At 67.9% G+C, this 16,676-nt stretch overlaps 3 protein-coding genes across 3 annotated transcripts in view; 2 read left to right on the top strand and 1 right to left on the bottom strand.

Annotated features, from left to right (window-relative positions):
* EMIHUDRAFT_471033 (hypothetical protein) overlaps positions 1-1,201 on the top strand; it is a gene marked incomplete at its 5' end in the record, with an annotated part of 3,186 nt that extends 1,985 nt beyond the window's left edge. The window contains 3 exons of the mRNA XM_005761508.1: positions 120-455; positions 545-781; positions 816-1,201. Of these exons, the coding sequence (XP_005761565.1) occupies positions 120-455; positions 545-781; positions 816-1,058 (816 nt within the window). The 3' untranslated portion in view covers positions 1,059-1,201. The remainder of the gene's footprint in view (positions 1-119; positions 456-544; positions 782-815) is intronic.
* Positions 1,202-1,306: 105 nt separating this feature from the next.
* Positions 1,307-2,082, bottom strand: EMIHUDRAFT_248818 (hypothetical protein; the record flags this gene model as incomplete). The annotated part of the gene is made up of 4 exons (XM_005761507.1): positions 1,307-1,408; positions 1,489-1,576; positions 1,609-1,866; positions 1,937-2,082. 4 exons carry the CDS (start codon positions 2,080-2,082, stop codon positions 1,307-1,309), a joined length of 594 nt encoding a protein of 197 aa, XP_005761564.1.
* Positions 2,083-4,790: 2,708 nt separating this feature from the next.
* Positions 4,791-11,472, top strand: EMIHUDRAFT_317100 (hypothetical protein; the record flags this gene model as incomplete). The annotated part of the gene is made up of 3 exons (XM_005761506.1): positions 4,791-5,148; positions 8,638-8,641; positions 11,394-11,472. 3 exons carry the CDS (start codon positions 4,791-4,793, stop codon positions 11,470-11,472), a joined length of 441 nt encoding a protein of 146 aa, XP_005761563.1.
* Between the last annotated feature and the right edge of the window lie 5,204 nt (positions 11,473-16,676).

The raw sequence follows: 16,676 nt of genomic DNA, 5'->3' as shown, positions 1-16,676 counted from the left end.
GCGCCAAAGACCGACATCGAGCAAAACGTGACCGTCTCTGACTACACGCAGATGGCGCGCGGCCGGCCCCACGCGTGCGGCTTGCCGGCCCTCCCCTCACCGCGGCGCCGGTGCTGCAGGACCGGATCCTCAAGGAAGAGCGCAAGTACATCCTCGACATGTGCAAGAAGGTGCAAAAGAGCGGCTGCAACGTGCTGCTCATCCAAAAGTCGATCCTGCGGGACGCGGTCAACGACCTGTCGCTGCACTTCCTCGCAAAGATGAAGATCCTCGTCGTCAAGGACATCGAACGCGACGACGTCGAGTTCATCTGCAAGACATGCGGCTGCCTGCCCATCGCAAACATCGATACCTTCCACCCGGAGAAGCTCGGCCGCGCGGAGCTCGTCCACGAGGTGTCGACGGGCGACGGCAAGATTGTGCGCGTGACGGGCGTGCCGAACGAGGGCAAGACCGTCACCATCCTGTGCAAGGAGCGCGCCGCGCCCGCGAGCCGCCGCCCGACCGCGCCGCCCGACCGGCCCCCTCCGCCGCCCCTCTGCAGGCGTCCAACAACCTCGTGCTCGACGAGTCGGAGCGCTCGCTGCACGACGCGCTCTGCGTGCTGCGCTGCCTCGTCAAGAAGCGGTTCCTCACGCCGGGCGGCGGCGCCCCGGAGATGCGGCTCTCGTACGAGCTCTCCAAGTGGGCCGACTCGCTGCTCGGCGCGCGCCCGCCGCCCCTCCCCGCCGCGCGCGCGCCCGGCCGCAGCCCGCCGCCGCCCCGCCGCAGGCATGCACTCGTACTGCGTGCGCGCGTTCGCCGAGGCGATGGAGGTGGTCCCGTACACGCTCGCCGAGAATGCGGGGCTCGACGCCATCCACGTCGTGACGGAGCTGCGGAACAAGCATGCGGAGGGCGAGAAGGCGGCGGGCATCAACGTGCGCAAGGGCAAGGTGACAAACATCCTCGAGGAGAACGTGCTGGTGCCGCTCCTCGTCCACACCTCGGCCGTCTCGCTCGCGACCGAGTGCGTCCGGCTCATCCTGAAGATTGACGACATTGTCATCACTCGGTGAGCGCCGCGCGCGGCTGTGCCCTTGACAACCGATTCTGTAACCGCGGCTCACGGAGTCCGACGGGGGTGTTAGTATCATGGGGGCGCGTTCCGTACGCCTTTGTAGCTCTTATGTTGTTAAAATGAGGGACGAACTGCCGTGCACCGTGCTCCGACACCTCCGTGAAAACCGATGACTCGAGGAGCTGGCCGGGCGCCGATTCCTGCGCTTTAAATTATGTATTCGTATATCTCCACTGGTTCCTCTACTTATACGCTGCCCGCCACCGTGGTCACCGCGCCCGTCGCCACCTCCACCCGCCGGATCTTGTCGCCGCCGAAGTCAGCAACAAACAGAGAGCGCTGCCTGGGCTGAGGTCGACGCCGCATGGGTAGTAGAACTGCGCCGCGCCGCCCACGCCATCAGCACTGCCGCGAGTGCCGCTGCCCACAAGCGTGGTCACCGCGCCAGTCCCCACCTCCACCCGCCGGATCTTGTGGTTGCCGAAGTCTGTCACAAACAGCGCGCTGCCGTCCGGGCTGATGGCGACGCCGCATGTGGGTAGTGGAACTGCGCCGCGCCGCCCACCCCATCAGCGCTGCCGCGAGTGCCACTGCCCGCAAGAGTGGTCACCGCGCCAGTCGCAGCCTCCACCTGTAGGATCTTGCGGCCGTCAAAGTCCGCCACAAACAGAGCGCTGCCGTCCGGGCTGACGGCGATGCCGCGGAGGCCGGCGCCTTCCAGGGTTGCCACGCTGCGCACGCGCCCGGCCGCAGAGACGTGCAGCACTGAGTCAGCAGTGGTGACGTACCAAGCGTCCGCGCGATCACTTGCGACGCCATTCATGTCGCTCGCTGCCAGAGGGCCGTCCTCTCGCCCTCGAGCGGCAGCGTGGTGACCTGGCCGAAGGGACGCGCGCGCCAAAGACGGGCGCCTCGAAGCCATCCGCGACCGCCACAGCCCCGCCGTCCGATTCGCCGTCCTCGCCGGCTCGGGCGCGCTTGCGTGCGGGCGAGCGGGCCGTCAGGGGCGGCGACCCCCCCATCTACAGATGATATGCGCATATCCATATGTTCCGACCTACATATGTTCCGACCTATTTTTTAGCGACGCACCGGCGACGCACCCGCGACGCACGGCGACGCACGGCGACGCACGGCGACGCACGGCGACGCACGGCGACGCACGGCGACGCACGGCGAGGTCGGCGACGCACGGCGACGCAACACGCATCGGCGACGCACCTCGACGCACCCGCGACGTGACGTGACATCCGACTGGGACCCACCACATGGCACAAATACATACCTTTGTACACAAGTACGTGAGGCGTGTGGTATACACACATAACGCGTACCGCTGACCGCTCAAAAGCACGAAGAGGTCAACATAACAAACATTGTCTCTTTTGTCTGTCTCTGTGTATGTGAGTGTGTGTCTGTGTGTGTGTGTGTGTGGCTCGTCAACGTCATTTGGCCCTGAGGCGCAAGTGGGCTGAGAGCTGAGAGTCCCCAGCGCAAGACACGCAGTCTGCGCCACAACAGACCGAGGTGTCTCAGTGGACGCCGCGCGAGCTGCCTGCGGCCTTCTTAGCCCGCTTGGTGTCCACTGCTTTCTCCTTGGGCTTCGTCTTCTTGAGGAGGCTGCGGAGCTCGCGAAGGTCGAGCGTCATCTCGGGCAAGCGCGGTCGGCCTGACAGCACGTCACGCCAGAGGCTCATCGGCCGGTCGATGATCGACGCCGCCATAGAGCCCTCGATGTAGTTCGGATGCCATAGCCACCCGGCCGTCGACACGACGGACTGGTCGCCATCGACGACACGGATCGACGCGACGCTACGGCCCTGCAGCGTGCTCTGCGCAAACGTCATCAACGACTTTGGCCCCCACGCGCGCCGCTCCTCCTCCTCCTTCGTTGCTGGGAAGGTCCGCGTCGCCTCAAGCTCGTGCTTCACGTAGAAGCCCAGCCTGCGGCTCTGGGTGGGGTCGAACATCTTCATCGGGTCGAGATTCACCTGCCGCAGCAGCTCAGCAAGCTTCCCCAAAAAAACCACCGCGAGGCGCTTGCCGCGATTGCTGGCCTCAAAGGCGCGCTCGCCGATCCGGATCAGGCAGCGTAGTGCGTCGTAAATGAGCCACTCACTGCTCTGATCGCCAGTGATGCTGATGTTGCCGGTCTCAAAGCCGTCCAGAAGCTCCTCCACTCGCTCCTCCGACTCGGCAGTCAGTGCGACCATCAGCTGGTCAAGGATGATCGTGCGGCTGTTCTTTGCGCATGTGATGCTGTCACGCTCCAAGGACGGGTGGGCGCCGATCACGAGGCAGGTCACGTCCTCCGGGTAAGCAAACATGCAGCCTTTGGGCTTGAGCAGACCGCGCCGTCGCGAGCTCGTGAGGAGCGCGACTTGAGCGCGGATGCCATCTGCACTGGCGCCTCGGTAGCGGGTCTCCGCCCCCTGCAGCCGTGCTAGCAGCTCGCTTTTTGGGGTGTCCCGGTTTCCGCGCAGCCCTTGCACATGGCACGCCTTGATCAGAGCAGGTTTTGAGACACCGCCGCTTGCACGGATGCGTGCCGCAAGCGCGGGCACGTCTTCCGCCTCGGCGGCCTCGTAGTCGACGTTGTCTTCGTCGCAAATGGCCGTGAGCGCGGCTGCCTCGAGCTCCTCGAGCCACGGCAGGCGGAGTTCCTCGAACCTGCTGAGGTAGGCGTCGGTGGGCAGCGGGATGCCCGATTGAAGGCAGAACAGGTTGAAATCCGGCTCCATCGGCTCAAACGTGTCCGAGCCTGTGATGTCGTCGACGGCGGCGGCCGAGGGCCCGGCGAGGGCGGCGCGCTGACGGCCGAACTTCCGGACAAGCTTGGGCACCGACGTCTTGGCAGCCAGCGTGGGCACTGCGCCAGGCGTGAGAACCTTCAGCGGGGCCTTGAGCGCCTCATCGGTCTCCTGCAGCTGCTGGTCATCGAGCACGAATGTGTACGTGCAGCCCGCGTCCACTTGACCCGTCGGCTGAGCGACCAGGCTGATCCTGTCACCGTTGAAGAGCAGGCGCGATCGCTCCCCGCGGCGAAGCAGTGTGCATGTCGAGCCGTCCGCGCCCCAGATAGCCACTGGATTGATCCCCATCGCGAGCACCGATGCGCTCGGGCCCACAAGCTGGATGAGGGCCTGCGAGCCTGACATGGTCATATGGTTGGCAAACTCGGGGTTGAAGTCGCGGCCGATGACAGTGCCAAGCACATCATTGGCGATCGGAATCGGAATGCGGCTTTCGGTCGACTGGAGGCATGGTGGCGGCGGCTCAGCAGGGCCGTGGCGGGTTGGCAGGTGGGCCATCGCAGCGAGAGAGCGAGACAGCAGAAACGACACAGAGCGTCTGCGACCTGGCCTGCAGACGCGCAGGCGCAGACTGAGCGGCGTTTGTTCGGGTGTTTTCTTTTCTTTTTGGTTTCTCGTGAAACCGCCTCTCTCTCTCTCTCTCTCTCTCTCTCTCTCTCTCTCTTCTCTCTCTCTCTCTCTTCTCTGTCTCCCCCCCCCCAGCGACGTTACGTTATCCAGAACCGGGAATGGTGGAACTCGCGGGGGCCGACCCTCACACACAGACAGACTCGACAGACTCACAGACAGAGCGGACAGGCAGGCCAGGCAGGCGCACACTGACAGAGAGAGAGAGGGACGCTGCCCCTCCTGAGCCTCACAGTCTCCCACACACACGCACGAGTACAAATACGCGCGAGGCATTCTGGCCCCCGTTTATGAAAATTGAATTTGTGTTGGTGGAGACTGGTAGAGAGGGCGGCGGCGGCGAGGGCGGCGGCGACGGGGGCGGCGCGGCTGGAGGCGAGGGCGAGAGCGGCGGCATGCCGGACGGCGGCGGAGGCGAGGGCGGCGGCGGGGCGGGCGGTGGCGGCGAGGGTGGCGGCGACGGAGGCGGCAGCGGCGGCGGGTGGGAGGGCAGCGGCGGCGAGGGCGGAGACGAGGGCGGCGGAGGGGAGGGCGGATGCGAGGGCGGCGGCGAGGGCGGGGGTGAGGGCGGGGGCGGCGTCGGGGGCTGCGATGGTGGCGGCGGCGTGGGCGGGGGTGAGGGCGGGGGCGGCGTTGGGGGCTGCGATGGTGGGCGGGAGGCTTGACAGTCACTACGGGGCGGTCGATCGGGGCCCCAACTTCGTGGTCTCCCCACCACCCTCCCCACTGCTCGTGGGCACCCTGACACACACACACACACACACACACACATGACGCCACGTGTCCTACCCTAACATGAGAGGGTTGTGCCCGAGCACCACCTTATTTCGCAACATAGCCCATAGGACACATGCCATGACATGCTCCGCGCGCGCCTCTCGATTCGCACGCGGATCAAGCGGTCGCGGTGGTCTTTGACGTGTAGCGCTCTATGAGAGCCGTCACGATCAGGCCAAAGGTGATGGTCGCGGAGAAGACGCCCCCAACCACCGCCGCGACCACGCTGACACCTCCGCTCTCGTCTCCTGTGAAGCTCTGGATCATGACGGTGATGCCGGCGAGGAATAGAGGGACCGAGAGCTGGAACGCGCGCCTGGCGCCCGTCCGAGCCGCACGCATGGCACCGAGCTTCCAAAACGCTCGGAACAGGTCGTTCTCCTGCGCGACATTGTCGAGCGTGGCGGACATGATGTGCGTGCCAGCCCAGTAGATGGTGCCCGTTGTGATCACCGCCACCAGGCAGAGCGAACCGGATGTGGCCATGAAGAGCACGAACATCCATTGCACCGAAGACCCGTCCTCCATGTCCTTGGCCTCGACAAGCAGCGAGAGCGCAAAGGAGCCGACGAGGGCGGCGCTTACGCCAACGCTCGCCTCGGCGTCAAGGCGGCTGCGCAGCTTCTCCTGCTTGGCGATCGCGCTCTCAAGAGGGCTCGCGCGCACCGTTTCTTCGCCGGTCTGTTCTCGTTTGACCTTGCTGTACCCGAGACATGCCTTGTCGGCCATGAACTGCGCGGCCTCTTGAGATGATCGACGGCAAGAGAATGCCCGATTTCCTTCCTTCACCCCGTGTCCTTATGAGGCTTTTCTGGCTCTTTATGACCTCCAGACTGACCCGGAGAATCACCTCCACCCAGCCCCACCTCAGCACCCCTATTATCACTCTCTCCCCCCCCACAGTGATGAATAGTCTACCTATTCCCTAAATGATATTCCCACACCCCGTGCAGTGGCACGTCTTGCCGCTGGATCACCAATATTAGCACATTGGGCGCCGAATAGGCGCCCAAATATTGGCACGTAAGGCGCTAGCATCGGCCGCTCATCGCCACGCGCCGCCGCCTAGAGAGAGAGAGAATTCTTGATACGAAACCACGACGACACACACCAGTCGACTCGCATCGGTTGCCTCCATGAACGGCGGAGCTATTCTCGCGCCCACACCACACCTGGCTCCAACGTGGACACGCCCATAGCTGGGGACACTACTAGGTCACGCATGGCATCACAGAAGTTTTATCTCTGGGCCCCGAAAGGCATCTCTAGCAGTGTCGTTACACATGCCCCCTCCCGTCCTGGGCGCATGCGCCTCACGTCTCGCCAGAGCATAAGCCCTTGGCGTGTGGCGAGACGAGTTTTTCGCCATCGCAGCGAGCAGCAACCCGCCCGCCGCAAACAGCCGGAGGCCTCGCCGCGGCACTGGCTGCGCCGCGGTCTCTCTCTCTCTCTCTCTCTCTCTCCGCCGCCTCCTGCTGCTCGTCATCCTCCGCCTCGAGGGCGTCCGCCAGCGCGCTGCGCCGCACGCCCCGGCGCACAGGAGGCGGCGCCGGCCGCACCTCGGCCGCCTCGGCGTCGCCCGCGGCACGGGCGCCATGCTCGCCGTCCACGCGGTCCATCGCCACATCCCCATCCCCATCCCCGCCTGCGCCCGCGCCGGCCTGCTCTGGGACGGCGCGCCACCGCTCGTCGTCCAGCATGTGCCACCACCGCCGATCCGGGTAGCCGTCGTACTCGACCTCGTGCACGATCCGTCCGTCCCTTGTCCTCCTCCCGCGCCATGACGGTCGCAGGATACCACCGCTCGCTGTCGCAGAAGATCTCGAGGCGCGATCCGGTGGGCAGGACAGTGTGGCCGTCGAGCGCCGCCCTGGCATCCTCGAGCTGTCGCTTCCGCCGCATCGCCTTCGTCTCCTTGCTGCGCAGCAGGGTGTAGTTCGGGCCCACCTCCGCCACGCTGTCCAGCACGTGGACGGCGCTCGCCATCTCGACCGCGTCGTCCTCCGGCGGAAGCTCCGCGTCGCCCGCGGCCTGCCCCAATCTCGAACAAATCTCGAGTCCTCTCACACACATTGTACATACATACATACATATCCTGGGGAAGCGGAAGACCCCCCAAAACGCCCCACAGAGTCACTCAGTGTCTCGTGGTGTGTGTTTCGCCTTGCCGCTTGCACTTGGAACACTTGGAGTGCAGTCGGTAACCTCACACCCATGGCCCGCCGGGAGCTTGCGTCTCGCCGCGTCGCCGGCCACGTCACGTCACACGTGCCCGTCGTCGCCCCCCCGATCGTCGCGCGTGTCCCGCGCCTGCCGCCGCGCCGTGACGGTGGTCGCTGGCGATCTATGAACTTTCCTCCCGACGTCCTCGAGCGTGCAGGACTGACACCGTGCGGCGAGGCATGCCGCGCGCACTGGGCCTCCTTTGCTTCCGCGCGCCAGGCGGAGGCAGCCAGGCTGGACCGGGAGGTGCCGCCGCTGCTTCTCAACCTCTCTTTGGCCGCCGAGCCGGTAAGCGGCATGCTCTTCGGGCTCAATATGGAGCTGGTACGGCACAACATGTTTGCTGGGCTCTCTGCGCAGTTGCTGGCCAACCGGCTGTTTGGCAGCGGAAATGGGACGTTTCCGCCGCGCTGGCACCCAATTGGCTCGCCTGCTCTTGAGAGCCCTGGGCTGTCTGGCCGCGCTGGCACGTATGCCGTAGCCTGTACGAGCGAGGGCAGGCGGCACGCCACTGGAGAGTGCGGTATCTACCAGACAAGAGTAGGGGCAGGCTTTGAGTCGGGGCCAGGCGACGGCTCCGCCATCCCTTTGCAGTCGGGCCGCTGCTATACTGCTCGGCTTGTGCTGCGCGCGGCTGCGAGAGGGAACTGCTCCACGATCTTCACGGCCGAACTGACAGACGACGAGCGGGGCGTGTCCCTCGCCTCGTGGGCCGCCGCCGACGTCGCCAGCAGCTGGTCTACGAGGCACTTCAACTTCACCTCCTCCATCAGTACCATGTCGGCCACGCTCCGCGTCGCCGGCAGAGCGGTAAGTGGCGATCGGCGGTGCAGTGCCAAATTCTCGATCGGAGCTGTGTCATTGATGCCGTGTGACCATGTCCATGGCGCACGCAGAGACGTGCTGCGCCTCTTGCGGCGGCTTGGCTTCCGTGGCCCGCTACGCTGGCCGGGGGGGTGCTACTCCTCCATAGCGAGCGACTGGCGGGACGGGATCCTGCCTCCCGACGAGCGGCCGCCTGTGTACAACCCGCCCGGCCCATTTTGTGGCGCGGTCAGCGGCGGGCAATTTGGCTACACCGACGGCCTCTCTGAGAACTGGCCGGGGGTGGACGAGTACTTCGCTCTCTGCCGCGAGATTGGTGCGACGCCGGCAATTGGGGTCACGCTGCAGTTTGGAACGCCCGACGAGGTGGAGAGCGCACGTGCGCTGCTGGAATATACCAACGGCGACGCGTCGGGGACACCGATGGGTCGCTTGCGTGCGGCGCGCGGCGTGACCGAGCCGCTCGGTGCGCGTGTCATATACCTGGGCAACGAAATCGGAGCCCAGCTGCGCTACTCGGGTGGCCGCGTGAGGCGGGTGGACGGTGGTGAGTGCAACATGGCGGCGGGCGCGTGCCCGCCGGCGACGCCGCGCGAGTACCGGGACATGCTCGCCAACCTCACGGCTGCGCTGCGCGGGGTTGACCCTTCCGCGAAGCTGGTCGCCTCCAACGCGGCGCCAAACATCAGCAGCTGGGACGGCTCGGGCAGCTTCGACATGGGCCGCCGCGAGATGGAGGAGTGGCTCAAGCCGCCTTGGGGCTACATGCAGTCGACCGCAGTGCGCGAGGCGCTCTTCGCTCATAGCTACCACCTCTACATTCGGCAGCCCGATGCGTGGGATCCGGCCTCGATGACGAGCCTCGCCAAGGCTGCGGCGCGGGTCGCGATGCCCGCGCTGCACTACCACAGGAGAAGACTCGACACGGTCGGGCGCGCCAAGAGCGCAAAGATTTCGCTCGACGAGTGGGGCGTCGGCCCTCCTTGGCGGGTCCGCTCCTTTGGCGCGCCGCACGCGATGTTCGCCACCGCATTCCTCTTGCAACTCCTCAGACACGCGAAGCCACTCCGTCTGGCCTCTGCGAACTTTTTCGAGCCCGTGAACGAGGGGGCGATCTGGACCGGCCCGTGGGATGCCGGCTTGACGCCACTTGGAGAGGCGCTTGCACTGCTGTCGGTACACCAAGGGCAGCGGCTTCTGCCGCTGTCTGGTTCCGATCCCGACGACATGAGCGGGCGCGGAGGCGACGTCGAGGCCGTCGCCACGGTGGCGCGCGGTGGCGCTTCAGTGTTGTTCACGCTCGCCAACCTCGACGCTGCCAGCGCACACACGCGCGCGGCGAGCCTGCCGCTAGCCGAGGCTTCGCGACATGCTTCGCCCAGCGTCGATGTCCTCCTTAGCTCCACCGAGCTGCGCGCCACGGGAGTAGACCCCGTCAGCAGCGGCTGGCTCGGCGCCGTCGGTCGCTTCCACGTCGGGCGGGCCGTCCTCTCTGCGAACTGCCTCGGCGCACGCGATGGGGAAGCTGCAGAGGCGGAGGCCCGTCACACCGGCAGGGGGGGCTCGGGAGAGTTGATCCTACGGTGCTCCCAGCAGAGCACGTTGCGCCTCGAAGCCCAACTGCCGCCGTATAGCGTGACGCAGGTGCACATTTCCATCAAGCACGACAAAGAATGACACGCGGCATAGCATATGCATATTTTCCGACGATCGGGACGGGCCGCGCGCGGAATCTCGTCCGGTCGCGGGCAAACCCCTCGGTGGTCCGCGCGAGACCGGCACCGGTCTCGACCGGTCCGCGAGACCGAGAGCCGCCAGCCGGAGTTGCCGGAGGTCAGCAGCCCTGACGCGCACGCCGCGCGCACGCCACAGCTCAGGGCGCCGCGGCGCGTGTACACGTCATCTCACAGTGTTCTCACAGTTCACGGCTTCCCCGCGTTTCTTGAATTCTTGCGTGTGTGTCCGTTGCGTGGCTGTGTCGTGTGTGGGGGGGCTGCGGCTGTGGGGGGTGGGCTGGGGGCGCGGGGCGGCGCACATTGTCATGTGCACGCATGCGCATGTGCATGTGCATGTGCATGTGCATGTGCATGTTTTGCGCGCAGAGTGCCTGTATTAGCTAGTAGTAGTACCGCATATATCACAGCGAGAGCAGTGTGGAGGCGAAGGGAAGAAAGCCCCTCGCCGACCCCGCTTCATATACCCCTCGCATCAGCCTCTCGCTCTCCCCGCTCTCCATCACAATCAAAGGCCGGACACGCATTAACGGCTCATTCTCCCCGGATTGGGATCTGTCCCTCCTACTCCTGACTCCGCAGCCTCCCCGAGCTCACGCCGCGGGCCCACCCCACAGCCGCCGGGTTGCGTGGCCGCCTCAGAACTCGACCAGCGGTGGCGGACGAGGCTCCTGTGTGCTCGGCTCCAGGTTCGCCATTCTGGGCGGGCTCGAGGATGTGGAGCGGCTGCCCCAGCCGTCATCCCCGTCCTCGTCGATGTCGAAGTCGTCCCACGTGTCGATCTGCTCGTGCGAGATGGTTGACCCCGCCTGCGACGCGTTGTCGGCGATATCGAGCGCGCAGCACATAGGCGCGAGGGAGGAGGCGTCATACGCCTCGCCGTGCACCGAGGAGTAGGCTCCGCTGCGCAGGCCGCGCCGGCGGCAGCACTTCAGCAGCAGGAAGAGTGCCGCCGACGCCGCCCCGACTCCCCCAAACACCTGCGCCCACCAGCGCCTCTGCGCCACCGCCATCTGCCGCAGGACCGTCTCCTCGTCCTCCTCCGACGGCGCCTTGGCGGCCGGCACGGGCACGGGCACGGTGACAGCCACAGGCACGGGGACAGGCACGGGGTCTGCCGCCGGTGGCGTGACGGGCTCGGGATCGGGCGCCCCCTCGGCAACTGCCGCGACCGACGCGGAGGCCCATGGCGGGCTGTGGCGTGGCGGCGAGGCGTCCGGCGGAGGTGGGGGTGAGGCATCGGGTGGCGGCGAGGCGTCGGGTGGCGGCGGCGGCGGCGGCGGCGGCGGCGGTGAGGCATTGGGTGGTTGCGGCGAGGCATCCGGCGGCGGCGAGGCATCCGGCGGCGGCGGCGGCGGCGGCGGCGGCGGCGAGGCGCTCGGCGGCGGCGGCGGCGGCGGCGGCGAGGCGCTAGGCGGCGGCGGTGGTGAGGCGCTAGGCGGCGGCGGTGGTGAGGCGCTAGGCGGCGGCGGCGGCGGCGGCGGCGAGGCGCTAGGCGGTGGCGGTGGTGGTGGTGGTGAACTGCTCGGAGGTGGTGACAGACTCGGAGGCGGAGGAGACACACTGGGAGGCGGAGGCGGCGATCCGTTCGTGGGGGGGGGGAGGAGGGATACGGCCGGTGCACTCGGTATGGCAACAACAGCCGAAGCTGCGGGCTGGGCATTGCCGGCCGGAGCCGCCACTGCTGCAAGGGGTGTCACGAGCGTCGCTTTGACAAGAGGCGCCTGTGACGGGCCGATCACTGTGGTCGCGTTGACCGTCACCAGCAGCGGTGTGCCCGCCACCTCCACTGGCGGCGCCGCCATCGGCGGGACGGCAAACGCTTTGTCGGACTGGGAAGAGTCGGGGGAGCTATGTCTCTCCGCGCCGCGCCGAAGCTCTTGCCAAAATAAAAGAATTCTCCGATCGGGCCCTCAGCGGAGCTGGGAATAGGACCGCCGCAAGCGGCGTGGCGTGGAGCGGTTGCGCATCCCTCCGGGGGCCCCTCTGCGCCGGGGAGGCGTTGTTGGAGGCTAGGACGCAAGCGTCCGTCGCCCTTTTCAAACTCGGGGCCCACTCCGCTACGTCGCTGCGGGCCGACGATTGTGGACTGATCGATCGTCGGCGGGCGGTGTTCTCGAGTGTTCAGCTGGGACGTTCTACGTTAAAAGAGCGTCGGCGCCGACACGAGAGACTTATAAGGGTAGAAGTTGTCGCGACAGTCGCGGAGCAGGAGGTGGTGAAGCCTCCGTATTTCTTCTTCGCCGGACTCCCGCTCGGGCACAACTGCGGCACAACTGTCTTGCTCACTCGCAAACCCACTGGCAACCAGCTGCGATCTGTCGCGAGCGAAACCGCGTGCCGATGAACGCCGAGTCCTCCGTGGCTGCGCTCGATGTAGCGAGGAAGCGGTACGAGGACGGAGACGACGAGGGCGCTCTCCGGTTCGCTCAAAAGGCGGTGCGGCTTGACGACGCAAACGACCAGGCGAAAAGCTTCTGCACACATCTCGAGAAGTTTGGCCCTGGCTCGGCTGCCGCGGAGGCCGTCAAGGCGGTAATCGACGCTCCCCACTTCTACGCGATCCTCGGTGCGCGCCGCTCTGCGCTCCGCCACACCTCTCCCGACCAGGCGCCGCCGTCACCGCGGCTCGCTCGGCGCCACCGCAGGCACGACGCAGGCCGAGTTTGACCCGGAGAAGGAGCGATCGCTGTACAAGAAGCTGTCGTTCAAGGTCCACCCGGACAAGAACCACGCGCGCGGCGCCGAGGAGGCCTTCAAGAAGCTCTCCGAGGCCCACAAGGTGCTCTCCGACGCCGACCTCCGCCAGCGGTACAACGTCGAGGTGATGATTCCGCACCAAGGGCGGTTCCGCACGTACGTCTCCGCGCCGGCGGCGGCGCCGGCGCGCCAGTCGCCGCCGCCGCCCGCCGCCCCCGCCGACGAGGGAGGCCAGTCGATGGCGAGCCGGCTCAACAAGATGCTCGCCTCTCACCGGCTGGTCGAGCTCAAGGAGCTCTGCCGCCGGCTGGCGCTCAACGCAACCGGCGCAAAGGCGGTGCTCTCGTTGCGCGTCGCCGAGAAGCTGGCGGAGCAGGCGTCGTTCGACGCGGCGCTCGAGCAGCTCAAGCGCCTCCTCGAGCAGGTGTACGCCGCGGAGCAGGCCGCCGCCACCGTCCTCAAGGCGAGCAGCAGCCCGGCGTGGGGCTCCGCCTCGGCGCTGCGCTGCATCATCAACGTGGCGGTCGCCGCGGGCGTGGCGGCCAAGGCGCTCGAGGCGGCGCGAGGGCGGCTGGCCGAGCTCGAGGCCGCGGCGCCAGCGCCGGTGGACGACCTCGACGATACGGCAGGGGGGGAGGCGGCAGGGGCGGAAGCGTCGGAGGCGGCAGGGGCGGCGGCGGAGGCGGAGGTGGAGGCGAAGGAGGCGGCAGGGGCGGAGGCGGAAGAGGCGGCGGAGGCGGCGGAGGAGGAGCGGGTGGTGACAGAGCCGCCGCCGGCAGAGCCGCAGGCGGTGCCGGAGGCGGCGGAGACCGTGACTTTCCCCGAGGAGCGGGCGGCGGCGTGGCTGGAGGAGCAGGTCACAGCGGAGAGCGACCTCGACGAGCTGACGGCGAAGAAGCTGCGGCTCGCGTTCGAGGCGGCGTGCTCGCTGCCGCCGATGGTGAAGAAGTGCCGCAAGGACTTCGACCGGCTCGTCCTCGCGCGGGTGAGCGAGGTGCGGGCGGAGCGCGAGGCGGAGGAGGCGCGCGAGGCCGAGAGGGCGAAGCGGGAGCAGGCCGCCGCGAGCAAGAAGAAGCGCGTGGAGAAGGCCGCCGCGGCGTCGGAGGAGGCGGCCACGTCGGCGGCGGTCAACCGGCCGCGCCGTCAGCGCTCGGCTCCAAAGTGGATGCCTTCGATGGACGACGACGAGGAGGCGTCCGAGGGGGCGTCGCCGCTCCCGCCATCAGGCGGGCGCCGGAGCCGGGGCGCGCGCCGATCGCCCGACAGCAGCGTCGTCGGGGAGGAGAGTGGCTCGCCGCTGCCGGCGTACCGCTCTTCGCCGGGGAGCCCTCCGCCGGCGGCGAGCCCTGCAGAGGTGGCGGGCCCCACGGCAGCGGCGGAGCAGGCCGAGGGCGGCGGCGAGTACGAGGTGGACCAGATCCTCGATGAGCGGACGCACCGCGGCAAGGTGCAGTTCCTCGTGCGCTGGGTCGGCTACGGCGCAGAGGCGGACAGCTGGGAGCCGCTCGCACACCTGCAGAGCGCGAAGAAGCGCGTCAAGGAGTTCCGCGCGGAGAAGCTGCGCCTGGCGGCAGAAGCGGCCGCCGCCGCCGCCGCCGCCGCGGCGGCAGCTCTCGCCGACTCGAGCGACGACGAGCCGCCGCCGCCAAAGAAGGCGCCGACGCTGCCGTCCAAGCCGGGTGGCAAACGCGGCAAGGCTACTCCCGCCCCCCCAAAGGCTGGCAAGGCGGCTGCCAAGGCCGGCAAGGCGGCTGCCAAGCCCGCCAAGCCCGCCAAGCCGGTGGCGGACAGCTCAGACGACGAGGGGCCGGCTGCCAAACGCGCGCGGCCGGCCAAGTCCGCGTCGGCGGCTAAGCCGGCGGCCAAGCCAGCAGTCGGAGCGGGGCGGCGCAAGCCTCGCGCGCGGCTGGTGGACGATGACCACTCGTCGGACGAGGAGGCGGGCGGCGTCTTCTCCGCGGCCGGCTTCTCGGAGGCGTCGCTCGCCGAGGGGATGGTCGGCGTGAGTGCCGAGGAGCTGGAGGGTCTCGCGGCGGAGGTCGCGGCGGAGGTCGCGGCGGGCGGTGCGCTCGGCGCCCTCGACGAGTCGCTCACGCTCGACGAGCTGCTCGCCGCGCACCAGCGGGAGGCGGCGGGCGGGGCGGCGGCGGCGGGCCGGGCGGCGGACCCCGACGAAGCGCTCACCCTCGACGCGCTGCTCGAGCGCCACCGGGAGGAGCGCGGCCGCCACGCCGCCCCCGCTTCCGCCGCCCCTGCTTCCGCCGCCGCCGCCGACTCGGCCAGCCCGGCATCGGATGCGAAACCCTCCCCGCCGGCGCGCAAGCCCGCGCGCGCGAGCAAGGGCGGCCGGCGCAAGAAGGCGGTGCGGGCCGCCGACTCATCAGACGACGACGACGACGTGCTCTCCGGCGACGAGTGGACGATCGAGCAGGGCGGCGGAGAGCTGCAGGCGAGGGCGATGGGCAGCGTCGGAGTGCCGCTCGCCAAGCAGCGCGAAGTGCGCGTGTCTTCGAGCCGCTTCGCGCGCGACCAGCCAAAGGCGAAGAAGGCGCGGCAGGAGCAGCGGCAGAGGCGGAAGGCGGCGGCCGCCGCCGCCGAGGCGGCCGAGGCGGAGGCGAGCCGGTGGAAGCCGCCTTCGTGGATGGAGTACCAGACCGACTCGGACGACTCGGACGGCACCGTCGTGCGCAAGAAGGAGATGAAGCGCCGCGCCAGGGAGGCGAGCCATGCCGACGGCGCCACTCCCGCGCCGGCTGCCGCGCCGGCCGCGCGTGCCGCCGCGGAGGAGGGGGCGCCCGCAGGAGGAGCCGTGCCGCCGGCGCCCGCAGCGCCCGCCTCTCCTGCAGCGGCCGCCTCGCCGGCGATGCCTGCGGGGCTTGCCGAGAGCGCCGCGGCTGGGGTTGCGCAGCCGCCCTCGCTGCCGCCCTCGCTGCCGCCCTCGCTGCCGCCCTCGCTGCCGCCCTCCCCAAAAGCCGCTCCTCCGGCGGCGGTTCCTCTGGCACCTCTGTCGGGGCAGACGCAGCCGCCGCGCAAGTCCGAGAAGCGGCCCCGGCCCGAGGAGATGAAGGTCGAGGTGCCGGCCGGCAAGGAGGCTCGTACGGAGGGGGGCAGCAAGGCGTCGCCGCTCACCTCGACCGTCGAGAGCAAGCACCGGCGCAAGCTCGACGAGGGCCTGGTCGGCAAGGCGGTGCGCGCCGTGCTGAAGAAGGCGGGCGCCAGGGCCTTGGAGATGAGTCGCAACCAGGTGGGGGGCCGCAGTCCTCGCCGCACACCCCAAGCCAGCCCACCGACCTCTGGCCCCCCCTCCCGCGCTACAGATCAAGGACAAACTCACCTCGCACTTTGGCGCTGACATGGGGCCGTGGAAGGCGACCATCAAGCAGGCCATCGCCGGCTGGGTCGCGCAGCAACAGGCTGCGTGATGCGCGGTGCCGCCTCACATCCGGCTTGCGCCTGACAGCACGGTGTGGGGGCAGCGCACTTCGGCTCTGCAGAGCCGGAGTGGTCTAGATATAGGGCGACCAGATACGACCGCCCGACTATGTCCGGTGTGTGCGTCTGAAAGAGATCATCCGCGGTTCTTGTGAGATCTCCCCCCCGCATGCCGATCATCACTTTCACACCACGCCACAACAGCAACCGCCAACCCATGCACGCGCCACGGCCGATGATCCTTGGACGCGACGTCGCCACCCTTGAACTTCTCATACGGTGTCGTTTTGCTTTTTGTTTGTAAACCTCCGATGTCTCGCGGGATGGAGCCTATGAGAAATAAGTTCGCGCTTGCAAATCTGAAATCAGTTGGGATATGGGATGAAAGGAACTGAAGTCTGAACAGTAACTGAGAAGTTGAACAGTTTTTTTTCTCTCGCGAGTTGTAGAGATTCCTGTTAATGAGACGCTCTCTGCTATCCCGCG

Source organism: Emiliania huxleyi, assembly GCF_000372725.1.
Source record: "Emiliania huxleyi CCMP1516 unplaced genomic scaffold EMIHUscaffold_707, whole genome shotgun sequence".
Lineage (NCBI taxonomy): Eukaryota > Haptophyta > Isochrysidales > Noelaerhabdaceae > Emiliania > Emiliania huxleyi.
The sequence above is the reverse complement of the archived record's forward strand: the minus strand, read 5'-3'. Positions and strand labels throughout refer to the sequence as shown.